The sequence below is a fragment of the Bathycoccus prasinos genome (assembly GCF_002220235.1).
Source record: "Bathycoccus prasinos genomic : Chromosome_8".
NCBI lineage: Eukaryota > Viridiplantae > Chlorophyta > Mamiellophyceae > Mamiellales > Bathycoccaceae > Bathycoccus > Bathycoccus prasinos.
In genome coordinates this window covers 823,425-848,104 of record NC_024001.1, presented here as the reverse complement: position 1 = coordinate 848,104, position 24,680 = coordinate 823,425, and the positions used below count along the sequence as shown (strand labels likewise).

At 47.8% G+C, this 24,680-nt stretch overlaps 14 protein-coding genes across 14 annotated transcripts; 7 read left to right on the top strand and 7 right to left on the bottom strand.

The window, feature by feature from the left end:
* Positions 1–169: 169 nt before the first annotated feature.
* On the top strand, positions 170–2,302 carry Bathy08g04580 (unnamed protein product; the record flags this gene model as incomplete). The annotated part of the gene is made up of 1 exon (XM_007511664.1): positions 170–2,302. One exon carries the CDS (start codon positions 170–172, stop codon positions 2,300–2,302), a length of 2,133 nt encoding a protein of 710 aa, XP_007511726.1.
* Positions 2,303–2,512: 210 nt separating this feature from the next.
* Bathy08g04570 (predicted protein) lies at positions 2,513–3,594 on the top strand (the record flags this gene model as incomplete). The annotated part of the gene is made up of 2 exons (XM_007511493.1): positions 2,513–3,452; positions 3,563–3,594. 2 exons carry the CDS (start codon positions 2,513–2,515, stop codon positions 3,592–3,594), a joined length of 972 nt encoding a protein of 323 aa, XP_007511555.1.
* Positions 3,595–3,684: 90 nt separating this feature from the next.
* Bathy08g04560 (methyltransferase) lies at positions 3,685–5,424 on the bottom strand (the record flags this gene model as incomplete). The annotated part of the gene is made up of 1 exon (XM_007511600.1): positions 3,685–5,424. One exon carries the CDS (start codon positions 5,422–5,424, stop codon positions 3,685–3,687), a length of 1,740 nt encoding a protein of 579 aa, XP_007511662.1.
* A 418-nt stretch (positions 5,425–5,842) lies between these two features.
* On the top strand, positions 5,843–7,162 carry Bathy08g04550 (protoheme IX farnesyltransferase; the record flags this gene model as incomplete). The annotated part of the gene is made up of 1 exon (XM_007511381.1): positions 5,843–7,162. The coding sequence occupies one exon, from the start codon at positions 5,843–5,845 to the stop codon at positions 7,160–7,162; it is 1,320 nt and encodes a 439-aa protein (XP_007511443.1).
* Positions 7,163–7,235: 73 nt separating this feature from the next.
* Positions 7,236–8,057, bottom strand: Bathy08g04540 (predicted protein; the record flags this gene model as incomplete). Its single annotated transcript, XM_007511302.1, has 1 exon — positions 7,236–8,057. One exon carries the CDS (start codon positions 8,055–8,057, stop codon positions 7,236–7,238), a length of 822 nt encoding a protein of 273 aa, XP_007511364.1.
* Positions 8,058–8,394: 337 nt separating this feature from the next.
* Positions 8,395–11,796, top strand: Bathy08g04530 (predicted protein; the record flags this gene model as incomplete). The annotated part of the gene is made up of 1 exon (XM_007511565.1): positions 8,395–11,796. One exon carries the CDS (start codon positions 8,395–8,397, stop codon positions 11,794–11,796), a length of 3,402 nt encoding a protein of 1,133 aa, XP_007511627.1.
* A 454-nt stretch (positions 11,797–12,250) lies between these two features.
* On the top strand, positions 12,251–12,868 carry Bathy08g04520 (DNA-directed RNA polymerases I, II, and III subunit RPABC1; the record flags this gene model as incomplete). Its single annotated transcript, XM_007511492.1, has 1 exon — positions 12,251–12,868. The coding sequence occupies one exon, from the start codon at positions 12,251–12,253 to the stop codon at positions 12,866–12,868; it is 618 nt and encodes a 205-aa protein (XP_007511554.1).
* Positions 12,869–12,927: 59 nt separating this feature from the next.
* On the bottom strand, positions 12,928–14,486 carry Bathy08g04510 (predicted protein; the record flags this gene model as incomplete). Its single annotated transcript, XM_007511587.1, has 2 exons — positions 12,928–12,945; positions 12,987–14,486. The coding sequence occupies 2 exons, from the start codon at positions 14,484–14,486 to the stop codon at positions 12,928–12,930; spliced, it is 1,518 nt and encodes a 505-aa protein (XP_007511649.1).
* A 599-nt stretch (positions 14,487–15,085) lies between these two features.
* On the top strand, positions 15,086–15,898 carry Bathy08g04500 (unnamed protein product; the record flags this gene model as incomplete). Its single annotated transcript, XM_007511438.1, has 1 exon — positions 15,086–15,898. The coding sequence occupies one exon, from the start codon at positions 15,086–15,088 to the stop codon at positions 15,896–15,898; it is 813 nt and encodes a 270-aa protein (XP_007511500.1).
* A 335-nt stretch (positions 15,899–16,233) lies between these two features.
* Positions 16,234–17,177, bottom strand: Bathy08g04490 (50S ribosomal protein L7/L12; the record flags this gene model as incomplete). The annotated part of the gene is made up of 2 exons (XM_007511343.1): positions 16,234–16,659; positions 17,157–17,177. The coding sequence occupies 2 exons, from the start codon at positions 17,175–17,177 to the stop codon at positions 16,234–16,236; spliced, it is 447 nt and encodes a 148-aa protein (XP_007511405.1).
* A 237-nt stretch (positions 17,178–17,414) lies between these two features.
* Positions 17,415–18,725, bottom strand: Bathy08g04480 (exported exo-alpha-sialidase; the record flags this gene model as incomplete). Its single annotated transcript, XM_007511346.1, has 1 exon — positions 17,415–18,725. One exon carries the CDS (start codon positions 18,723–18,725, stop codon positions 17,415–17,417), a length of 1,311 nt encoding a protein of 436 aa, XP_007511408.1.
* Positions 18,726–18,940: 215 nt separating this feature from the next.
* Bathy08g04470 (predicted protein) lies at positions 18,941–21,238 on the bottom strand (the record flags this gene model as incomplete). The annotated part of the gene is made up of 1 exon (XM_007511645.1): positions 18,941–21,238. One exon carries the CDS (start codon positions 21,236–21,238, stop codon positions 18,941–18,943), a length of 2,298 nt encoding a protein of 765 aa, XP_007511707.1.
* Positions 21,239–21,821: 583 nt separating this feature from the next.
* On the top strand, positions 21,822–22,949 carry Bathy08g04460 (predicted protein; the record flags this gene model as incomplete). Its single annotated transcript, XM_007511711.1, has 1 exon — positions 21,822–22,949. One exon carries the CDS (start codon positions 21,822–21,824, stop codon positions 22,947–22,949), a length of 1,128 nt encoding a protein of 375 aa, XP_007511773.1.
* A 126-nt stretch (positions 22,950–23,075) lies between these two features.
* Positions 23,076–24,566, bottom strand: Bathy08g04450 (dihydrolipoamide dehydrogenase; the record flags this gene model as incomplete). The annotated part of the gene is made up of 1 exon (XM_007511521.1): positions 23,076–24,566. One exon carries the CDS (start codon positions 24,564–24,566, stop codon positions 23,076–23,078), a length of 1,491 nt encoding a protein of 496 aa, XP_007511583.1.
* Positions 24,567–24,680: the final 114 nt, after the last annotated feature.

The following is a 24,680-nucleotide window of genomic DNA, read 5'->3' as shown; positions in this document are numbered from 1 at the left end:
AGGAAAAAATTCAGAAGAGAAAAATCAGCTCTGTTTTTTTTTGTTCTTTCTTCTTCTTCTTCTTGCAAGAAAAGTCTTCCTTCAATTCACACTTCTCTCTCTCTCTCTCTCTCTCTCTTTACTATATATATACAAACATTAAACGACAAAAAGAAAGAGTAATAAAATAATGGACGCGATAGTAAAACTGGTGGAGATGAACTCCCGAAATCCTTGGTCGCAAATTACTTCGGAGAAGATGTTTTTGAGCTTTTTACAAGGCGCGAACGTGCACAATTGCGCGGGCTTTTTTGTGAAATCATCATCGGAGGACGACGATTCTGTTACGAAGAAAATAATAACCGTATTGCCGAACAGCGTGCCGATATCGTGCTTACCCACCGGGGCGATGAAACTGAGCGTAGATTTAGATGTAGAAGATAGCGTTTTAGACGTTTTAAGGTCTGACGAAGGAGAAACAAACGAAGGGGAATCGTACATCGATACGCTTCGTTTGTTGATTTTAGTTTGTTTACGAACCGAGGCGTCGGTGGAGGAGAAACTCTCGATGACGTTCAGAAAGATGGAACAAAAGAGAGGGTTTGGAGTGACTTTAGAACACGTCAAAGAATGGATCGAAGACTGCGAAGTCGTGATTGGATCTGAGATGAAGAGTTACATGAGGAAAGAGAGAGAAAATGGGTTGATGGAGGAGCGCGATGCGAATAGTAATAATAATAATAATAATAATAATAATAACAAAATCGAACGAAGCGCGTCGGCGACGCGGAGGAAGAGAATGAGTTTAAGTTTAGGTGAATTGAAGAAGAAAGAAGAGAGCACGACGCACTCGTTGCGGTGGATGCGCGGGAAAATGGAAGCGCACTTTCAGAAATATTTTAAAACGCACGGCGTGGCGATGGATTTTGTGGCGTTTACGGAAACGGTGTCGGAGATTTTAGAGATGTGGTCGACGGAGGCGTTGGATTCCGTCGAGCGGGCCTTCAAGGAGACGAAAAGTTACGATTCATTCAACGAGAAGATTGAGCGAGCAGAGGCATTGGGTGGAAGCGGATCCTCAACGACGACGAGTGGTGGTCCGGGTGAACATCGGAGACAGAATAGCGGGAATAAGCACTTGCTCCTATCTGGGAGATCTGTGGGTAGTAGTAGTGGAAGTAGCAATAAGAAACTCAATCGTGCTCCAAGCATAATTGAGACGGTTGCGAAAACGTTGAAGAAAGGGGTTGAATCCACCGTGATAAGTCGCGAAGGAAGTCTGCGCGAACCCAGTAACTCTATGTCTTTGACACATCACGAACGAGCGCTAAGCGACGACCGGTTGAGTAATTTGAGCAACCGATCTTTGCCGCGTAGTCCTACGCTTTCGAGACAAGACTCGGGGAGTGAATTGATCTACGCAAAACAGCCGATTAGTCCGACATATTCGAAGGATAATCTCCTTTCAACAGCCGGCGTTGGGGGAGGAGGAGGAGGAGGAGGCGCCTTTGGGATGAATCCAAACACCATCGTTTCGTATTTACCGCAACAATATAGACACGTCATCGATGGCGCGTTTGACGCTTTAGGCATGAGCACCAAAGCACACGGCGGATTTGCGACTCAAGAAGGAGAACACGTAAACGACAATTACTATTACGAAGAAGATTTTGAGGACGACGACGCGGACAGCGCGCACATGACCGAAGCGCAAAAACGCAGGCGTGACTTGAAATCCGAACTCTTTGAATCCGAACAAGAATTCATCGACGTCGAAAAGCAACAAGAAGGCATTTTTGAGGATTCGACCTGGCATCGTCTCGTCGCATTCTTCCGTGAAGTTACCATCCGCCTCTTCCTTTACAACGTCGTCAAACTCTTGCTCATCATCGCCCTCCTTGCCGGCGACGCCGCGCTGTGCATGTTTGTCGTCAACCGTTTCGGCGTCGTCTCCGGTCTCGGCGTCGTCGTCATCATCAACCTCGGGTTCGCCGGCATTTTCACCTACTCCATGTTAAAGTTCCAAAAGCGCGAGAAAGGTTTACGAAACATGGAATTCGGGCACAACTGGGTCCGACAAACCGACCACATTTTGCAAGGCAACAATACGGTCGTCAACAGCGCTTTAAAAGCCGCGGAAACCGCGCAGAAAGTCGAAAGCATGAAGGACAAGTTCGTCTCGTCGCCGAACGCTAATACTAATACTAATAATAAATCGTCTTCTCAAGAACAAAAACAGCAACAACATTCGCCGATGAAGAAGAAAAATGACCCCGTAAATAAGTCGAGGGAGCGTTTCGAATCCGCGCACGAATACTTGTAATACTATTTTATAACGAAGAATCGTGCACAACTTCATTTTCGCGTGCTCAAAAAAAAATTTTCACTCGATCGATGAAAAAGGAAAAAAGACAAAAACACAGACAGACCCAAAAAGGCACACGCCCTTTCTCTTTTCATTTTTATCCACACTTTTAAGAAAGACTTTCTTCATCCTCGCCGCTTTCGTTGTTGTTTAAGAAGAAGGGTGACAATGCTTTTCTCCACCGCCGCATCGTCGTCATCGTCGACGCCGTTTGTCTTCTTTGTCTTCTTCTTCTTCTGTGTTCCAGTCCTCTTCTTTGCGAGGAACGCACACGCGCTCGACTACGATTGTTTGTGCGAGTGTTGTCTTCCCGGCCAGTGCGAGTTAGGGACGAGAAAACATACGTTCAACGTCGGGGACCCGCAGTTGTGCACGACGAACATGTGCGCCTCAAACGTGGCGAGCTGTCCAGACAGTGGGTCACACAACGCGGGAGGGACGAATATTGCGACGTATTTGGACTGTTCGTGCGCGTGTTGCAAAGACTCCAACTGTCCGACGTTGATTACGAACGCGTTTCATTCGGGCGGCATACAGCAGTGCACGCCGTCCGCGTGCTCGTCGAAGTTTTACTCGTGCCCAGACCCGGGGGCGCATAACTCGGCCTTAAACGAAAACTTCGCGACGTTTTACGATTGCACGTGCGGATGCGCGGACACGCCGTCACAAACCAAAGATATCAATCGTTTTTACGCGGGAAAGAGTACCATGTGCACGCAGAACGAGTGCGAGAGTCGGTTTACGACGTGTAAAGACGAAGGCGCGTCAGTTATTGAAGCGTGGTACACTGGAGAGGAAAGCGACAGCGAGAAGTTTGATTCGAGTCCTTGGGAGACATACAAGGACGGGAATGTTAGAATTTCAATTGGCGGGAAAACGGTGACTTTGTCAAAAGGCGCGGCGGCTGGGATTGCGGCTGTTGTTTTGTTTGTCGTATTTTCTGTGATTGGATATTTTGGGTATAGATTGTACCAACGAAGAAGAGGGTACCGATGGATGGTGTTTGACCACGACGAGGAAGGAAGAATAATGGCGAGAGAGGTGAAAGGGAGTAGCGACGTGGAAATGTCTTCGTCTAACAACAACAACATCAGCGCTAATAGTGGTGGTAACGCGGAGAATGTGGTACAGATTTCGTCGTTGCGGGCGCAACACGCTGCTGCTGCTGCTGCGGCGGCGGCGGCACCAACTGCTACTCCCCCGGCGTCGGCTCCTGAGGCTCCTTCAGGAACTTCGCCGAATTATACTAGCACCGCAAAAAACGATGATCAGATGTCGCCGTATAGAGTGGACTGATATTAATAACAATGGATCATTGTAAGGAAAACAACCATAAAAACTCAAGTAACGGATATCCTTCGACTCTCCAATTCCTTTTTCAAAGCTTCTGTCAAGTACGATTCGCACCCGAACGATGATACCATTGCGTCGTGTTCATCCCACAATTCCTTCGTCGCTTTTGCACCGGTATATCGCGCGCGGATGAGCGTATTTCGAGCGGTGTGTTCACCGCCAATGAACTCAACGACGTCGACTTTATACCCGAGTATACGCAGCACCAAAGCGCGCCATGCATCTGTCACGTTATCTATAGTTCTTTCGTACAATATGCCATGTCTTGCAATAGACGTCATTGGAGCTAACAAGACAGACGACGACGACGACGACGACGACGACGACGACGACGACGACGACGACGACGACGACGACGACGACGACGACGTTACGCTCTTTTTTATGCGAACGTGTAAATCATGATGACAGCACGGAGACGCTAATATCAACTTCGTCTTCCATCGCACCGCTCGAACCAAAGATTGATCCGTCGCCGTATCGCACGCGTGTAAAGCGATACACACGTCTACGTTTTCAGAACCAGGTATCTCCGCCTGTTCAATCGTCCCTTGGACGAAAGAAACGTCCCGCTCCCAACCTAACTCTTTCGCCACCGCTTCGTTGTGCTCTTTGCTTTGCCTCTTCACGTCTACACCGACGACGTTCGTGTCCATACTCTTTGTATTCTTCAGAAACGAATACGTCGCAAACGTCAAGTACGCGTTCCCGCATCCCAAATCGACGATGTTAAGTGGTTTCTTTGCAGATGTATATTCTTCGTCCGATGCAACAGGAAGGGAAGCTTCCAAGTGATGTAAAAACTCCTCCACTTGCTTATACTTATCCCTCTTTGCCGCTTTAATCTTCCCATCTTTCGTAGAGACGCCCACTTGCACTAAAAACGGGTCATCGGCTCGCATCAACCGTTTCTTCTCCCGGTCGTTCGCTAAAAACGACGCGTTCTTCCTCGACGTGTTGATTAATCTCTTCGTCGAGTCCGCGCCGTTCGTCTTCTTCGATTCATCCTCGTCGTCGTGGTTACTCCTACTACTCTCTTCTTCTACACTACTCCTACTCTTTTTACTCCTAGACACGAACGCGTCTCCGCTCTTCGTCACTCGAATATCGTACGCCGTCTCGTCTCGCATATCCACCCGCCAATTCCCGTACCCGCCGTTCGCGACCACGTCCTCGAGTATCCCCTCCACTTCTTCATCGTGCACCGCGAAATTCTTGGTAAAACTCTGCGTCTCCGTAAACCGGATCAGTTGCACTTTCAACTCGTTCTTGATCAAAACCGGTCTAAACTCGCTCTTCTTAAATTCCGGTTTCTTCTGTTTCGGCGCCTTCCCGGTTCCCGAGAGTTTGACGACGACATCATCGCGAGACGTCATCGTTCTTTCCTCCTCGTTATTTTCTTTCACTCCTCCTCTTCTTAACGAGTGGAGAAACAGTCGTTGCATTTCTTTCGCCGTTTTCGTCTCGAACGCGTGTCTGCCTTCGTGTATTCTCAATCGATGATGAGGAGGAGGAGGAGGACCGTTACTAATAATGTTGTTGTCGTTCGCTTCTTCTTCTTCTTCTTCTTCTTCGCCTTTTGTGAATGCTTTTTCTGCTTTTTCTTTTTCTGCTCTCGTCGTCGTCGTCCTCCTCCTCACCACAAACTTCGTATTCTTTTGTGGTAACGACGACGACGACGAGTTTGGAGAATAACAGAAACAACGACGGCTCGAAATCATCCTCATCGTCATCCTCATCATCATCATCGTCTCATAAAAGTGTCGTCTCCTCGTCCCCACTCTTCCACTTTTTCTCCAACATCCAAGAAAACAAAAAACAAACAAAAAAAATCAAAAAACAAACAAACAAAACTTTTCAACACAAGAAAGAAAGACACCCCAAGAGAGAGAAGAAGAGTTTGTGTTCGTGCGTCATCATCGGGTATTCGTCGTCGTCGTTTTTTTTTTTAGAAGAAGAAGAACGAAAGAAGAAGAAGAAGAACGAAAGAAGTCTCTTATTATATACTCGTTTTTCTGAAACTCTGCTTTTTCTTTGCGATTCAGACGATACAGACGACGACGAGTTGTGAGAAGAATAGACTACTACAGTCGTCAAAAACATTTTCATCGTCATCATCATCATCAACGGATGCAAATGACAACGATGATGATGAAAATAAAAAACGTCGTCCAATCGTACAAAGATTTATCAAAGTTTAAACTGAGCGTGTTCGTCGTCAGCACGGCGGCGGCTGGGGCGGTTTTAGGCACCACCCAACAACCTGTAACAACGAAAACGACGACGACAGAGAAGAAGAAGAACTCCTTAATCTCGTCCTCCTCGTCGTGGCTGCAGCAGCATTATCAGCAGAAGCAGCAAAAGCAGCAGCAATTTGTTCTTCTGGATGAAGAGAAAATAAAAACGATACTCAACGCTTCTTTCGGGACGGCGTTGTGCGCGTTTTCCGCGAACAGTTTGAACCAAATTTTGGAGAAGAAGCAAGACGGGATGATGGCGAGGACAATGCGAAGACCTTTGCCGAGCGGGAGGTTGTCGTTAGGGAACGCGATTGCGTTCGCGGCGGCGAGCGGGATTTCCGGGACGTGGTATTTGAACGAATATACGAACGAGACGACGGCGATGTTAGGTGGCGGAAACATTTTGTTGTACGCGTTCGTGTACACGCCTTTGAAGCAAGTGCACTGGTTGAACACGTGGGTAGGGGCGGTCGTGGGAGCGATTCCGCCGATGATGGGATACGCGGCGGCGGCAGATTTGAAGTTGATATCGAACAACGATGATACGAGCGGTTGGAGCAGTAGCAGTAGTAGTAATAGTAGTAGTAGCAGTAGTAGCAGTAGTAGTAGTGGTGGTAGTACTAGTATTTCAAGTCTCTTAGGAGGAGAGAATTTCGCCAAAGGCATGGTTCTTCCTTTAGCGGTGTATTTGTGGCAAATGCCGCACTTTATGGCCCTAGCGACTATGGGTAGAGATGATTACATTAAAGGCGGGTATCGAATGTTGACGCACCCTTCGTTTGATCCAACTTTGCGAAGAGCCGCGAACGTGGCGGTTCGGAATTCGTTGATGCTTTTACCTCTTGGATTTATCGCCGAGAATGTTGGTCTGGTGTCTAAAGATTCTTCGTTTCGGTACGAAGCGGTCGCTTTGGGTGCGCCGCTCGTTGCGACGGCGCTCATGTTTCGTCAAAAAGCGAACATCACGAGCGCCCGAAGGATGTTTTACGGGTCGTTGGCGTATTTGCCTCTGTTTCAAATGGCGCTTTGCGTCAGAAATCGACAGCATTATTACGACGAGTGTGACAATGAAATAAACGAACACGACGACGACACAAACATCGCGAGACTTTTGATGACGCCAATCATCGCTTTGCACGATTTGTTCGCCGTGGACGATTCGTGTCCGCAAGTCGCGCTGGCGGAGGAGAAACAAGAGGACGCAAAAAACGATAAGAAAGAGTAGAAGAAGAAGAAGTTCTTATTAGAATTTCGGCAAAAGTTGGCGCGGGCATGTAATTGATGTAGAAGATATTTATTCAACGAGAGCCTCTAGGCGCTTGCCAATCTAACTTTATCGGCCTACCGCCCATACACGGCGTGTTGTGTAACGTCGCCGCTTGGTCGATTTCGTCTTTTTTAAAGTCGGCGTATCCTTGTCCTCGAAACTCCCCGGTGTCTCGGTTTTCCAACCACCTCACTTTAATCATTTCCACTCCGGCGTTTTGCTTGAAGAAATCCCATATGAAGTCGTCCGTCATGTTAAAGTCTAAATTTCCCATGAACAACGTGTAACATCCGTGAGGTTTTTCCCCCATCTCTGGAAACTTCTTCTTGTTCTTTTCTTTTTGATTGCTATTCGGCAACGACTCGCCTCTCTCCGCCGCCGCTTTCCTTTCCTCCGCGGTGTTCCCTCTTTGCTCCCAACGCCGTATCTTACACTCTCTTTTCAAAACCATCCTCCCGGAATTCTCCACCGCTTTCGTCGCCTCTTCTTCCGAGTGAAACTCGACGACTCCGGCGCCTAAGAACTTCTTCGTCAACTTTTCCTCCATCCAGACGATGCTCTTAATCTCGCCGATATCCACGAACGCGCGTTTGAGACTCTCGTCGTCGATTTGCCAGGACAAGTTCCCCACGTACACTTTCGTGTTCGACAGTGGGAACTCTCCAGGTTTCGGCGGCTTCTTCTTCTCCTCTTTTTGTTTCTCTTCTTCTTCTTTTCTAGTCGTAGTAGTATTCCCGTCGTCTTCAAATCCTCCTTCGTATTCGTCGTCGTCCGCATCGGGAACCTCAACAAAATTATCATACCCGATGTTCTTCTCGTCGTCGTTCTCCTCCTGCGCTTTCATCTTCCTCATTTTCTTCGCTCGTTTCTTTGCCAGCTTTTTCGCCTCCACATCGTCATCATCATCGTCTCGTTTCGTTTTCTTTCCTCCCATAGAATGCTCTCGTTCTCTCTCGACAAAGAGTAGTTGACGCAGTAGAAAAGAGTTGTTGTTGTTGTTGTTGTTGTTGTTGTTGTTGTTGTTGTTGTTGTGTGTTTTTGGATTCGCCGCCGCTCTGTAAGACGCTTTTTTGCTCCAAAACGACAAAATTTGTTTTGCACTTTTTTTCTTCTTCTTCTCAATAATAATAAATTCCACTCGCTCTCACTTCTTCATCATACTATATATGTGATACGTGTGGATGACGAGGATGGTGAAAACAACAACGGAGACGTGCTGCGACGATGATGACGAGACGATTGAGTTCTTCTCTGAATTCTACTCTTACTGCGCGGAGCGATTGAAAATGAAAACGACGACGACGACGGAAGAAGAAGAAGAAGAAGAAGAAACGATTTCATCATCAGTTTTGGAGGACGTGACCAGATTGGTGATTTTCTTTGACGACGACGAAGAAGAAGACAAAGAGAAGCGAAAAGAGTACTTGAGTTTAGAGAAGAAACGCGTGGAGAGATACAGAGATTTACGAAGAAGAAGTGAAAGAAGAAGGAAAGATGGAGAGAAAAGAACGACGAATGTATTCGCGGGCGTGGAAGAGCTGCTGGCGGTTATCGCAGAAAAAACGACGACGCACGAGAAGAAGAAGAAGTTAAAGAAGAAGAAAGAAGTCTCTGATGAAGATATTTCTAATAAGAAGGATACCAAAAATGATACGCTGCGCAAAGCGTGGGAACAGATCGTGCCGAAGGAGCACTTCGTGAACGCGATGCTAAACGCAGATGTGAGCGATTCGCGAATAAAAAACGCGAATAAAGCGATGGCGGAAATGTTCAAGGAGTGCGTAGAGATGGAATGTAGCTCGACGACGTCCGACGCGCCGGCGACGTCGTTCTTCGAGACGGGTGAATTTTTACGGGATAGTGAAGAAGTTACGAACGAAACGAACGCCCAGAAGTACTATTGCGATCTAGAGCGCGCTTCGGAGGAAATGCGGACGCTTTTAAACGCGTGCGAACGCGCCGATTTAATCTTGAAGAAACGCTTGTACGAGCGTCTAGTTTTAGAAGAGCATCAAAAAGAAAAAGAACGAGAGATTGGAGCGGTGGAAATGTTTGCCAGGGGATGTTGTCTGTTACCGCATCGGAAGGGAGTGCGCGATAGAGAAATGCATAACAGTGATAAGAACGCAAGTAGAAGCATTGTTCTCGCGTCGACGTGTTTACAAATTTTGTCTAGAAGAGGATACGCGGATAAGTGCGCGAATGCGATTGCTTTTGTTCATTTTAGAGAAGAAGAACGGGAAGAACAAGATGGAAAAAAGTTCGTTGATCAAAAGGATGAGAGTCTAGCGCGCGTATTAGACTCGATATCAGATACGCGGGCGTGTTGCAAAGTAATCGAAAGCGTTGTTGTTGACGTTTTCGGGAGGAAAAAATACACAAGCGCCAGTCGCGACTGCGAACGCGTGCTTCGTCAAATGTTAAAGCTGAGATTTTGGAAGTGCGAAACGACCAGATACTTCATGGGGGAGGAGTTGCTACTTCGAAAAGGGTGTCCAAGGAATGTACTCCCGTCGCTGCTTCGTCTGTTGATTGTTAATCCTTTACCCACAGATTATCTCGCTGATGAAAAAAACGGAGACGAAGCCGGAGCAATCGCATCGGAAAATGTGAGCGTTGAAGACTTCAAACACGCGATTATAGTGAGCGCGTGCGAGATATGGGCGTCGAAAGAGTTTGTCGTCGGGAGTTCAGCGAAAGCGAAGGGCCACGTGGCGGCTATTATAAACGCGACATTAATCCTATCGCAATCTTCCGGCGCTTCGTGGGAAAAGTTCGTCAACGGCATCGAAAGTGGAAAATTCAACGATGGCACGACGATGACGTCTTACATTGTCGACGGCATATCGTCTCGATTAGAATCGTCCTCAGCACAAAATCGCGCGCACGCGTCGCGAATCGCCAAACAATTTTCGTTGGCCATGAACACAGAAAATCCAACGATGTTGGATTTAAACGCACCGGTAGATGGCGATACCGACCTTCTCGATCCAGATGAAGGCGAGGACGACGACGACGACGACGATGGATATCGAAGCGCGAACGAAGCCGAGTGGGAATCAAACGTGAAAGTGACACTTGGTGAATACGACGCGTCGAAAGTGTTACCATCTTCTTTTTACGAGGCGGAAACTGTCGAAGGGGAAAGCAAAAGAGAGAAAGGACCAAGCATCGATATCGAAGAAGTAGACGAGCAAGATGAAGAGGACGACTCTGAAGAGGACGATGAAGAGTTTCGAGCGTACGATATCGACTCAGATGATGACGACGAGCTCACGCAGAAGAATTCGAACGCGAAGAATTTGAAGCGGCATTTAAAACAGCTTCCAAAACCGCGAACTTTGCGCGAAGCTTTGAACGCTTTGCGGCGCGTCAAACCTTCCCAACACATTGCCGATGCAGATTTAGCAGACGCACAGGAAGGTGCCGTGTATGCATTAGCAGAAATGTTTGAAACCGTCCCAGATGAACTCTTTTCCGTAGCTGGTCAGTTTTCAATTGCGCTATTACACGCGAATCCACCGACGCCTTCGGTGAAAGCGCTCGAAATATCGCGCATGAACGGTTTAACGAGATTGTTTGAAAACGCTCCGGAAGAGTCTATTCCAACAGCCATTGGTCATGCGTTCGATGGAACGAGTTGCGATTCGAGTCATAAACTGGAGGTTTTGAGTTGCATCGCGCAAGCCGCGAAGACGTTATCGGCATTGCCTCCTCCATCATCGAGCGCTTCTCTCGAGCCAGGAGAAAGCGAAAAATCAGCGATTGCTGCAACGAGCGGTAAAACGCGCGTGTTCGCTCCGAAAGCTTTGGAAAACCAAAACAGAGGTATCGGGCGAATCGGTCATAGAACTCGTTCGGCGCTCATAGGTCCGACAATCGTCGCCCCGTTATTGGTTTCGTTATCATCCCAGCTAGAAAAAATGGCCGATTTATCTTCCTCCATAGGTAGCGAAGCTATAGTTTTATCCGCAATGTTGGATTGCATCGGCGAATGTTGCTGCCGGACACAAAACGCCGTCAACTCCTTTAATACTTCGTTGGCAACGCTCGCGACGCTCACCAAACACGACTCGTTTTTGTTGAAGCACTGCAATCCGAGCGTCCGGTCGAGCGCGTTGGTAGCGTGCGCGAGAGCGTTAATGGTTGTGCCAGATATCATGGCTAAGGAAGAATTGATGCTCTTGTTACAAGAATGTCACAATCAGGAGGACGACGATAGTGACAGAGCAGAACGTCACGAAACGAAAACGTCCAAACTCTTTGCCGCGATTGAGAAAATCACCTCCATCGCTAGAATCGAAAACGCTCGCGGCGTCGACGAGCAGTGTCGCTCCGCCGGCGTTTTCGCTCTAGCCGCCACACGAGACGTCGTCAAACGCGCCACGGAGAATACTTTACTCGATAATCAAAACGACGACCCGGAAAAGCAGCAGCACAACCTCTCTGTTCAAGACTTTGTTTTACCGAAAACCGAGAGCAAGCGCTTTCAACAAAGCGCGAGTCAAGTGGTCGCAAAAGCCATGGAAAAGTTACGAGTGAACGCTCCCGTTGGCGAAATGAAAAAGAAAGAGAGCGTTCGTTTCGCGTAGAATCAGGAAATAGATAGATGTGTAGAACTTTAGACATGTAGAAGCGCGTAATTTACGTAGAACGCCTATTAATGTGTGTACGTTGCGCTTGCGCGTTTCATTTTTTTCCTTTTGTTTTCGTGTGTACTTTTTCGCTGCTGCCTCGGGCTCTTCTTCCTCGCCATTAAAAACGACTCCCGATCGTCATTCAATTTTGCACGACGCGTAAGAACACACACACACGCTTACACTACTCGCGGTATAAAAGCGATCGTCATCGAGCAGCTGTCGAATACGAAAGAAAAGAGGGCAAATTTCTTTTCCAAAGAGAGTTTGAGATAGAAATAGTATTCAGAGCGAGAAGAACAGAGTCGTGAGATTGTAAAATTGACGGCTAGCGGCGAATACACACAATAAGAACAACAACAACAACAACAACAAATAAACAAATAAACAAATAAGCAAATAAGCAAAAATGATACAACAAGATAGCAAAACGAAACTGTTTAGAATACGGAAAACCGTCTCTAAAATGCTCGCCTCTCGCGGGTATTTAGTTTCCCAAAAAGAGTTGGAACGAGACAAGGATTCGTTTTTGGAGGAATTCGGGGAAGTGTCGAGAGAGCATTTAACTATTATGGTTCCGAAAAGAGACGATCCGTCGGAAAACATATTCGTGTTTTTCCCGGAGGAAGAGAAAGTCGGGGTGAAGATGATTAAAGATTACGCGAAGAGAATGCGAGAGGAGAACGTTATGCGAGCGATTATCGTGATTAGAAGCTCCTTGACGCCGTTCGCGAAGCAGTCGCTGTTGGAGGTGCAGCAACAAAAGTTCATCATCGAAACTTTTCAAGAGACGGAGTTATTGGTGAATATTACCGACCATATTTTAGTTCCCAAACATGTTTTGCTAACCGATGAGGAGAAGAAGACGTTGTTGGAAAGATATAAAGTGAGAGAGACACAGTTGCCGAGGATTCAATTGCACGACCCCGTGGCGAGATATTATGGGATGCGTAGAGGGCAAGTCGTGAGAATTATTAGACCGAGTGAAACCGCGGGGAGGTATGTGACGTACAGACTTTGCGTTTAGACAGAGAAAACTGCGATATTACTATGTATGTATGTACTATTCTAATTCATTATATTTCCTCACGTGGTTCTATTCTTCTATGTGCACTTATCGTTGTTTGTTTTATCAGCGTCATCACGTACGCATACACTTGCTTCACAGTGCCTTGACAAGGATTAGCAATCGAATGTTGAGTCGCGATCAGCAGTAGAACTTTTCTGACTGTTTCTTTCGTAAAGTCTACCGGTAAGTGTGCTTTGTTCTTGACCAACTGAAACGCAGCGATGACTGCAATCGAGAGATCTTTCGCATCGTCGCAACACACGAAAACGCCTGTATTTTTACCTTCTGTGGTTGCATGTTTCATCAAAAACTCCACGCATATCGGTAATTTTTCTTCTATATCACCTCTTTTCTGCTTAGCAAACTTTAAAGGCACGTGTAAATAGTCCTTCGTGTCTTCGCGCTTGACTGAAAAATTGGGCGAGTGTTTTGAACCAACGTATAAAACCGCGTGAACATCCTCCTCTCTCGCGTTCCCATTGAGAAGCGCTTGAAACGTTCCAACGTATACATTTGAGTCTAAAGCATCTTTTAAGGATATAAACACATCCTCATTTTCATTCCCGTCCATGTCATCCTCGCTGCCCGTTTGTATCACTTCTCTGATTAAACGTTCGCACGCTTTTGAGCTTTCGCACGAAACAAACTTCTCCATGTGTCGTTGGAACTGCTTCGGTGTTAAATCGAAAGCCCACGTTTCCTCGTCGTCTGCGGCACCCGGAAAGTAGTTGTACGATATCGTCTTATTACCTAGTTCGAATTTACATCTCTCTCCGGATTTCGTCAGCGGCATCGAGGCGCTCAGAAGATACAAAACCGTCGCCTTCTTTTTTTCCCGACTTCTCACGACGATATTCTCCAAATTGTTCCTACAAACGTACTCACAGTGAAGCGGTCCAGACTTTTCCAAACCTTCTTTAATCTCCGCGAAGTGTGTCTCGGGAACCACGCTCAAAAATGTCTCCACGAACGACGCCATTTTCGTCTCAATCGCGTGTAATTCGTTTTCGCTCAAGAAATCCGGAAATTCATCTTTTTCAATCCGAGCGTTTTTTACAATCACTTCGCACGCTCGATTAATAGTCGCACACCATATCGGAACAGTCTTGGCCAAAGCGTCTGGAAACCGTTTCGTTTTACTCTTCGTCGCGTCCACTATGATGACTTTAGATGCTGATCCATCTCGACTCGCTTCTAACAAAACGTGCGTATTCAACCGACTTTGCGAAAATTGGTGATTTAAGTTATGTCCGTCGATGGATTTGAATGTGCACGTTTTTGCTTTCCGTAAATCCGTATACCACGCGCCGCACCGCAAATTCGCAAAGACAACAGGCAAAGTCTGCTCTCCTCCGAGTTTCTCTATGGTCTCCTGTACGAACGCATGATCCACGTAAACGCTTCTCATTCGATTCAAAACGTCCTGGTTACTTTTGCGAATCTCTCGACACCGCTGATAAAAATTGGGCTTAATCGACCGCTCGATGTCCTCGTCTGCGAGTAAAGCGAACTTCTCGTTATCAGTAGTATACCCTTCCTCGTTGTCGCCGATGTCATAATCTTCCTGAACATCCATGCTGTTAATTCGTTTTACTCCTCTTTCGATCTCGTTCTAGTTCAAACGCCAGTTGTTCTCGTTCAAATTCCAGCTGTTCTCTTTTCAATTTTAACATTTCTCGTTCCAACTCCATCTTTTGTTCTTTTTCCGATCGGTCTTTCTTCATATTTTGCTCGTGCCAATCCAAATCTTCTTTCAACTTTCGCGCGTGCTCAATATCTCGTGCTTTCATTCTTTCTTGGTGACGCAACCTGTCCATTTCTATGTCCCGCATTACGCTGTTCGTTCGCATTACGCTGTTCCGCATTTCAGCTTGGAATTGTAAGTGATATTTACTCAGCTCAACTTTTCGCACAGCTCGCTCGTTCACATCATCATTCGCGGGAGGATGGACCGACGAAGGCGTTCTCGGTGCCATTATTATTAGTATTATTAGTATTATTAGTATTATTACGACGACGACGATGTGTGTGTGTGTGTGTGTGTGTGTGTGCGTGCGTCAGTTGAAAGAATTTTTTGAAAAACTTCTTTTCTCGCGAAGAAAATTTTCTCAAACATCTCATCACAAAACGAAGAGACGGCAACAGAGAATTCTCTCTCGCGCACTAAAAACGACGATGACCGCAGAAGAAGAAGAAGAAGAAAAAGAAGAAGAGTGGACGACTCTGAAACACCGACACGAAACGAACGTTCCTCCATCTCTCTCCTCCTATGAAGAAGAAGAAGAAGATGGAACAACGTGCGTTTCGTCCGTGTCCGAAGCCATCGATATCGCTTTGCGTGCTTTCGAATCTCGAGCGGAGATGTACTCTCGAGTGAAACGTGCTCACGGGGACGTTTTAGAACGTGTACGCCGAGGAGAGCGAGGAGAGTCGTCGTCGTCCGTCGCTTTTGTGGAATACGAGAAATCGTTAGCCGCGTTTGCTTCGGACATGAACGAGCTGAACGGGAAGTTGAAGCACGTTTTGCAATATCTCGCTCGAGAAGAAGAAGAAGAAGAAAAAGAAGAAGAGGACGAAAAGCGAGTGTGTTTTCAGCTCTTAAAATCGGTTCAAGAACAAGAGAAGGAGAAGTTACGACTGACGACGGTGGAGATGGCGTTGAAGACTCACTACGAGATGAAGAATTGGTCGTGGCAACAGGACGGGTACGTGGAAGAGGAAGAAGAGCGGGAGGAACGAGAAGAGGAGAAAGAAAACGCCTCGTCGGCTTCGGCGTTGAAGCCGTCGTGGGCGACGTACGTCGACGGCGAGAAGAACGACGCGTACGAAGGGCAAAGGAAGTGCTGCGAAGAAGCTCCGGAGCCAACAAAGATTGAGTTTGAAAACGCGATGAAAGAAACGACTGTAGGATTGGAAAATTGTATACAAACGATCAACGACGCGAGAGAGGAGTTGTTGGAAATTAAAGCGTCTTTCTTGTCTCTTTGAGCGGCGAGAACGAGAGAAGAGAGATAGTATCATAGATTAAAGAGATTCGTTGTAGAAGTAGAGGTAGTATATAGTAAAAGGTTATATTTATAGTTATATATAGAGACTAAGGTAGGACTAAGAATCAAAGCAAATTACACGTCTCTCTCTCTCTCTCTTCAAACGTTTGTCGAGTTTTAGAGATTTAACGAGCGAAGCGAGAAAGCGCCGGAAAGCCACTCTCCCATCCACGCTCTTCTCCTTTCTCTTCAAACTCTCGAAAGCGAGTGCGCGACGAAATAATAAACATGGTCTAAATTAAATTGAATGTAATTCTCTCGTTACGGAGTAAAGAATTACTTCAATTCGGATTTAGCGCCAGCCTCTTCCAAAGTCTTTTGCGCCGCCTCGCAATCTTCCTTCTTCTTACCTTCCAACAAAGTGAACGGCAAGTTGGTCACGGCGTCCTTCGCTTCCTTCAAGCCGAGTTCGGACAAGCCTCTGACAACCTTAATGCACGCGATTCTCTTGTCCGCGGCGACTTCAGTGATAACCAAGTCAAACTCCGTCTTCGCTTCGGCCGCTTCACCACCACCAGCGGCCGCGCCAGCCGCCATGACCATACCGCCGCCCGCCGGCGCGGAGGCGTCGACGCCGAACGTTTCTTCGATTTGGGCGACGAGTTCCGAGGCTTCCATGAGGGTGAGCGTTTTCATCGATTCAATGATTTCGTCCGTCTTGGCAGATTTCAAGGCGATTCTGGCACCTCTCGTCGGCTTAGCCTGTTTTAAACGACGCGGTATATCGGAGTGAAAGAGAATGAAATATAAAGGTCAGCACATGCAGGGGTCCATTGAAAATGCTACTACATAAAGTTGAAGAAAGACGAGAGAAAAATGTGTGCACGTGCGCGCGCGGAAAACAAAAAAACACCCCAAGAAAAACCACCCCAGCTTTTGGCTAAGTTTTTTTCTCTCTCCTCCTCCCAAAAACCTCTCTCTCTCAATTTGAGGGTTAGAATTTCGTAAAACGGGATGAAGAGACGCGTTGGAACGGCACACTCTCGCACAGGTCGCGCGACTTGGACGTAAAAACATCCACGGCGAGTGATTTTCGCGGTCTGCGCGCCGATTCACGTCCGCAACCACCTAAAATCATCGACAGATTACGCGAATCCAGCCGGCTCGTGACCACCTCGACGACGACGCGCAAATGCGAAAAAAAAGAGGAATTTCTAAAGCGCGCGAGCAACACCGCGCGCGACATTTATCAGACGCACCTTCAAGCTAGATTTCGCCATGGTGGCGTTCACGCGAACGGTAGTGGAGCAACTGAGAGTGAAAGACATGTTTATTTTATTTTACGTAGTAAAGTAGTACTGTGTGTGATTGTAATGGCGACGGCTTGGCAACTTTATCTGCTTTTTTGGAGAGGGAAGCCAAAAAAGCTCAAAATTCCTCTTGCATGAAACTGGTCTTTTTTCATGCCATGGTTTTGGTTTGCGCAAAAAAAGAAGAAGTATATGGATAATATTTCATCAAACTATTTCTCGAGTGATTGATTTCGGTAACTTTTCAAACCCACCGAACATGATCTCACCGTTCGATCCTTGCTTCTTCCCGTCGCGTGCCGTTGGAATCTTTGAAGGATCTATGATCACGTGCTTGATATTTGCACGCCTCCACGTATACGTTACGTGTACCATCCCGTCGCTCGCTTGTATAATCGCCGGGTAACTAAACTCTAACAATCGCCCTCCGCTATCTTCTAAACGCATGACGCGTTCCCACGTGTCCCCGTCGTCGTGTGACACCGCTAACGCTAACACGCCTCGTCCCGCGATGGCGTGTTTGAACGAGTGATTATACACAATCAACAATCGTCCGTCTCGCAATTTTACGACATCGAAACCGGTATTCGGACACGGTATTTGCGAAAATACCGCGTCGGTCCAAATTCGTCCGGTGCTATCTCCGACCGCGGCTACCGCATAACTACTCCTACTCCTGGCCATCATCCGTATGCCGTTCGCCGCGTCTCCTGCGAGCATGCTTTGCTTCCAAAACACCGGCTGAATCACTCTCTGTTGCACGCTCGCCCCTCCGCCTTTTTCGCTCACCGCGAACTTCGCGTACGTCTTGAACTCGTCCTCCATCGTCATCGCCTCAACTACAATCTCCCAATCTTTCCCTCTCGCGCCAAACTCTCGACTACTCGGCAATAAAATGGTACCATCGTCCAACTCTAACGGTTTATTCTTCGCCGGACCGACAATCCCGTTCGGCATCGCCACGGACGAAGACCACGTGTTCCCTCCGTCTCTCGATTTCACGTAATACCCTTTCCAATTTGCCGGCGTTCGTCCGTGCTTATAAAACAAAAATAAATCCCCATTCGACCTTTTAAACAACACCGGGTTCCACGTAGGAACGCCTTTCGGGTGCACGACCAACTCTGGTGCGCTCCATTTCCCGTTTTGATATCGCGCGGTGTAAATACCAACGTCCGGTTTGCTCTCGAACTGCCCCGCAAACCAACTCACGAGAAACTGCCCTGAAGAAATCTCACAAATAGACGACGCGTGATGCGACGGTTTCGGTTTGTGGTCTTTCATGACTAAAGTTTCAAACGTAATGGACGGGTGCTTCACTCGTGTGGATTGATGGTCGTTCTCGTCGTCATCTCGCTGAGTATTCAAAGCGCCAAAACCCGTTCGCGCCGGGCGACTGATTTCGCCGTGCCAACCGATGAAGGCGCCGGCGCGATCGCCGCCGTTCAACGCTTCTCCGGTACGCGCGAATTCGACGAAGACGAGGAGGAGGAATGCGAGGAGGAAAGAAGGGCGCATCGTGTGATCGCTTCTTCTTTGTCTTCTTCTTCTTCTTCTTCTTCTTCTTCTTTCTGTCAGAGTTTAAATTTGAAGCAAAAACTGATTACTCGCTCATAAAAAGTAAACAAAAATACTTCTAAATTCTCTCTACGTGTACTAGTACCTACTACAACTCTATGCTCTATATATGCTCTCTCTCTCTCTCTCTGTGTGTGTGTGTGTATGTATATAATCTAATTTGACTTATCCACGGAAACGACTCGATTGAATCCGGCTAACGTCGCGTGGAAGATGAAGAATGAAAAGAGCATCAATACCGCGATGAACGCGAGATCGGTGGCGTACGCGTCGTTCGATTCCGAAACGTTTACGAAATCGACTAAAGCGCGGTTTTCCGTCGATTCGGCGTCGTCGACGGCAACGCCTAAAAACCATTCTATTAGGTTCGATTCGCTTGTATCGATCAAGTCACGAGTATAACCGATGAGGATGTCGATGCCGTTTCTTCGAAGGAGCGAGCCGCCATTCTTCCCATAATATTGACTTCGCGACGTTTTGGTTGTTTCCGCGCCGGACCATGCAGAAATGCCGTGCGGATATTGCGTGTACTCTGCGCCGCCTTCGATATCGAAACTCGCAATGTCGAAAATAGCGTTACCGTCGACGATATCTTCTCGAGGGTTACCAAGGTCCATGGGCCACGCAGATAAAATTTTCACCGTCGATTGCTCGTTGATTTTTCGATTCCAAGTCATGATGTAATAACCAGCCAGTTGCTTATCGTTCGCTTTGACAGCGCTCAGTCCGTACGGTAATCCATATTCGCGAACATCGATTTTTGCTCTTTCCTTGAGAGAAACTTCACCTCCACCTTCAGCGTCGACGACTATGTCGAAAAGCATGACGCGATAATTCTCTCGATCCGCGACGGCGAGTTCGGTACCATCCATCGATATCGCTAACGCGTGTGGTACGTTTAATTGCATTTCGTCTCGCACGATAGTATCGCCCACGTACACGTGTTTGTCGTTGTATATGGCAACGCGGTGATTGCAATATCCGTCCGCGACAAAAAACGACCCATCAGCTAAAATTTCCACCGCAGTTGGTTTGCAAAAGCCTTGCGCGCCGTGATGTTGTCCTTCCGAATTGGGCATTTTCCGAAACGGTTGCATAGCCGTTCCAAACTCATTCAACATTTTACCGGTGACCGCATCGTACGTGATGACCTGGTGCAAGCCACAATCTGTCACCCAAACTTCTTTTGCGTCCGGCGATAAGGAAATGCCGTGCGGCATGAAGTGTTTATCTTTGCCAAATTTTCGATCAATCGCGCCGGTGACTAAATGAATTCTGAGAATTGTTTCGACATCGATTGGCGTTTTCGAGCCTACGTACTCGTTCGTTTCAACGTCGAAGCTGTATTCGTCCCAAACAACTTTCGGACCTCTGTGAAAGACCCACGCGAACTCTCCACCCGGTTCGACGACCACGCCGCCGACTTGACCAATCCTAAACGTCTCTTTATCGCGAACGTTCATCTTTACCGTCAACGGCGGATTAGATTTAGATATCTTTAAATCCGTCGCGAAAGGTCTCGTTCCTATGAACGACTGTGTTCCCGACGATCCGGTACCGATGGAAATATCGAACGGCGCGCCTCCTTTGCTCATGCACGACAAACTCGCCGGCTCGTCCGAGTGTACCATGAGATATAAATTGCACATCTCGTTCGTGTGCCCCCACCCGGCTTTTGTTACCGCTGTCCTCGACATGGTGTTAAAGTAACACGTCGTTCTCAAAACATCGCCTGGAGCGATGATTAATTTCTTCTCCGCGATTTGCTCGAATTCTTGCGGCAACTGCGGGTCCCGTTCTAAAAGCAAAACGCCTTTACCCCGTCTCTCGAGATTTCCTGTTCTGCCAGCGCCACCGACCATTCGCTCAAGAGTCACCCTCCTCCCTAACTCGTGCGTGTGCACTCGAAACCCAAAAGCTTTCAATGCTCTCGGCTGGTCGTACACGCATGTCGCCTCTACCTTAACTTCCTCTTTCCCGGGCGGCAAATGAAATCCAGTCGCCCACACCAACGTCGCCGCCGAGGAGATCGGAAATCCTTTCCTCGCGTGCACGATAACCCCACTCTTCCCGTTTCTGTTGTTACTACTATCTACAGCACCATTCGGATCTAAATAATGCACCTCCAGTACTAAGCTATTAAACGTATTCTTCGCCTCGCCGCCGCCGATGCGGAACCCGACGTTTTGCGGCATGTGCAAAGGCGCCGCGTTCTTCCCCCACGCGAACAAAACTGCCTCCTGCTCGTCCTCGTTCGCGCACACCGCGCCTCTCGGTTCTCCTTCGCCGCCGTTCGTAGAAGAAGAAGAAGAAGAAAACATCCCGCCGACTCGGACTTTTTTTAACGTTTTGGACGCTTCTCGTTCTCGGCATCCGAACAAGAGCATGTGGTGCACGACGGCCATATCTGCGACCGGTTCGAACGAAGTCACCGAGTGCGCAGTTTCCGGCATCGCCAACGTGGTATACACGTAACTGTTTTCAGAAAGAAAGAAAAAGTGAATACGTTTTGTTCTTGGTCAGCTCAAAGAGGTCGAATACGACGTGGAAAGAAGAAGAGGAAGTCTAGAAGAAGAAACTCGTGCGAGCGCTTTTGTCGTACCTGTCCGTCTCCGTCACGTCGCGGTCGTTCACGAGCAGCGAAAGCGCTGTATCTCGGACGTTGCGATGATGCTGACGAAGAAGATCATCATCATCATCATCATCGGACGACGACGACGAGAATACCGATTTCGATCCTCCCGCGAAAAAAAAGAGGAGAGAGAGGAGAAGGAGAAGGCGCGTTTTTGGAGTCCTGGGAGGAAACGGAAGAGGAGGAGGAAAGCGCGTCGTCATCTTCGAACCACCCGCAGATTAAGAGACGACACAGTCAACGAGAGCATCCATCGTATCAAAAGAATTATTTATAACGGAGAGACCAAAACAACCATGTTGCAACCGTTTTTTTTGCTTTTTTTTTGTCTCTCTGTCGTTTTTATTTGTGCTGCAAGACAGATGATTTCTCGCTTTCTCGCTTGTTTTTCTCTTCAATTAAAGATGACGCATTTAAGTTGGTGTTGTGGTCGTAATCGTGTCGCTTCTTCTTCTTCGTCTCGCGCGCTTCTTCTTCAAAAGTCGACGTCGTTTCGGCGAGGACAACGACCAACGTCTCGTCGATTTCGGCGAGAATCCTTCGTCTTTTATTCCTCCTCCTCCGAACACAGCGCTAAAGAAGAAGAAGAAGAAAAAGAGAAGAAGAATTACAACAACAACGGTAGTATTAGTTTCAAAAACAAACGAAACGAAATCGACGACGTTTTATTCTCCTTCCCTGCTGCTAATGCTGCTGATAACGCCTCCTCTTCCTCGCAAACAAAAGCCTCGAAGGGAAAAGCGTCGAAGTCGTTCCCCGTGGAAGCGGAGATTTTGGTTGAAGATGATGTGAACGACGATTACGAAGAGTGGGAAAAAAACGTCTCGAAAGAAGCGAGAAAAAAATGGAACGACGTGAGCAAAGAAATCGGGGAAGAGACGACGTTTACGGTCGGCAAGAAAGATTTAGACGAGAAGTTTCTCTCGGAAGTGCTTTTGTATCTGTTTAAATCGAACGATCAAAACGTGCCGGCGCATTTGTTCTTGAACAAAGTCAAACGCTCGATGACGTTGGACGGGTATAAAGCGATTTTAGTCGGGTGCGGGAGAGCGAACAAGTGGGAATTGTGCGAACAAATCATCGATTTCGTGAAGAAGGAGACTAAAGAGTCGGAGAAGGAGACGAGCTTGGATGGAATCGTGACCGCGAACTGGTTCGTGGCGATTATAGACGCGAGAATTAAGGAGAAGTCATTCGCAGACGTGGCGTCGTGTTTTGAGAAAATGTTCGAGTTTAAATGTCAACCGTCAGGGGCAGCCATAGAGTCGTTCGCGAGGTTCACCGATTTCGAATACGAGTTTGATGACGATTTGAAAGAACGAGCGAAAGATATTTACGAATGGCTCGTGGATACCGACGCGGGTAAGGCGTTGTGGCCGACGTATTTCGGAGAAGCCGGGGTGGATAACTTACCGGGGAAGAACTCGAAGAGCGGGAAGACGAAAACCATACGGGTGGCGATGGAAGCCATGGACGTCGATTTAGGTGGTGACATTGAAAAGTTACAGGAGAAGTTATCCGACTTCTATTAGTGAATTGTTCATATTCCAGTCGAGTAGTAATAATAATAGTAGTAGTAGTAATGTAGTCGTTTAGTAGTACCAAGTATTATAAAAAGTTTAAGCAAATCCAAATGATCAAATCAAATCGTAAACCTTTTAACGAGCCGGAGCAAGCTTTTGGCTCGGCATGCCTCCTTCCAAGTGCGCGCCTCGGTACAACTCTTCCACGACTTCCGACAACGTCGGGTGCGCCTTGGTGGTAAACTTCAAGTCGTACAACGTTTGCTCGTTGTTAATCGCGTTGGAGATTTCGTGCACTAAATCCGCGGCGTGTAAACCAAAGATCCACGCGCCGTACATCTTCCCAGTTTTCGGATCGTAAATCAATTTGGCCATACCTTCAGCCTCTTTCTCTGCCAACGCCTTCGAGTTCGCCTTGAACGACGTCTTGCACGTGGCAATTGTGAAACCTTCTTTCTCTGCTCTTTCTTTCGCTTGCTCTTCGGTCAAACCGACGAAGGAGACTTCCGGATGAGTAAAGCACGCGGCTGGAATCGCCTCGTGGTTGACGACGTTTTCTCTACCAACCATGTTTTCGACGCACGAAATACCTTGAGTACTCGCGGCGTGCGCCAACATCAGCTTACCGTTCGCGTCACCGATGCACCAAACACCTTCGATGACGTTCCCGTCCGTGTCCAACACTTGGCACTTTTCATTGGTCGGGACGAATCCTCTTTGCGTCTCGACTTTCAAATTATCCAAGTTCAACCCCGCGGTGTATGGGGAGCGACCGGTGGCGACCATGCACGCGTCCACTTCCATAACATCGACGACTTCCTTCGTCGTCGCGTCGGTTAATTCAATCGTGACGGGTTTTTCACCCGGAATACCCGGCGTGACTTTCGTCGCGAATTTGTTCGTCACGTAGTCGATGTTTCTCGGGCTAATCAAAACTCTCTCCGCCAGCTTGGCAATCTCTCTGTCAAAACCAGGCATGATCATCGGCATGGCCTCAATAAAGGTGACGTCCGATCCTAACGCGGTGTACACGTCCGAAAACTCTAATCCGATGTAACCACTCCCGATAATCGCCACCCACGGCGGCAACCAATCCAATTTCAAACCGGCGTCCGAAGTAAACACGGTTTTGTTATCAATCTCAATGCCAGGCGGAACGAACGGCTTCGACCCGGTCGCGATGATAATGTGCTTCGCGGTTTTCTTACCGCCAGTAATCGTTCCTGGCGCTCCGCCGTAAGAAATCGTGTGATTATCCACAAAACCGGCGTTACCGGTTAAGATGTCCACTCCGACGCCTTCCATCGAGCGCGTCAAGTTCCCTCGAATTGTTTGCACCAAATCTTCCGCGTGGTCCGCGATGCCTTGGCGATCAAAGGAAACGTTATCGACGGTAATGCCGAGATGTTTCAAGTGGTCCGCGTTTTTCATATCTCTCACTCTCCCCGCCGCCGCTAACAACGCTTTCGACGGCACGCACCCTCGGTTGACGCAGGTCCCACCCATCACGTCGCCTTCGACGATCGCGGTTTTGAGACCACACTCGGCGGCGTGAATCGCCGCGCCGTGACCACCAACGCCCGCACCAATAATAATGAGATCGTAATCGTAGTTTGCCGCCGCCATGGCGGAAACTTTCATCAATCCTCTCGCTCTTACGGATTTGGTCGGTACCCTCGTCTTTCGTTGTGTTTGTCCATCATTACCACCATCGCAAAAACGACGACGAGTAAGGAACGT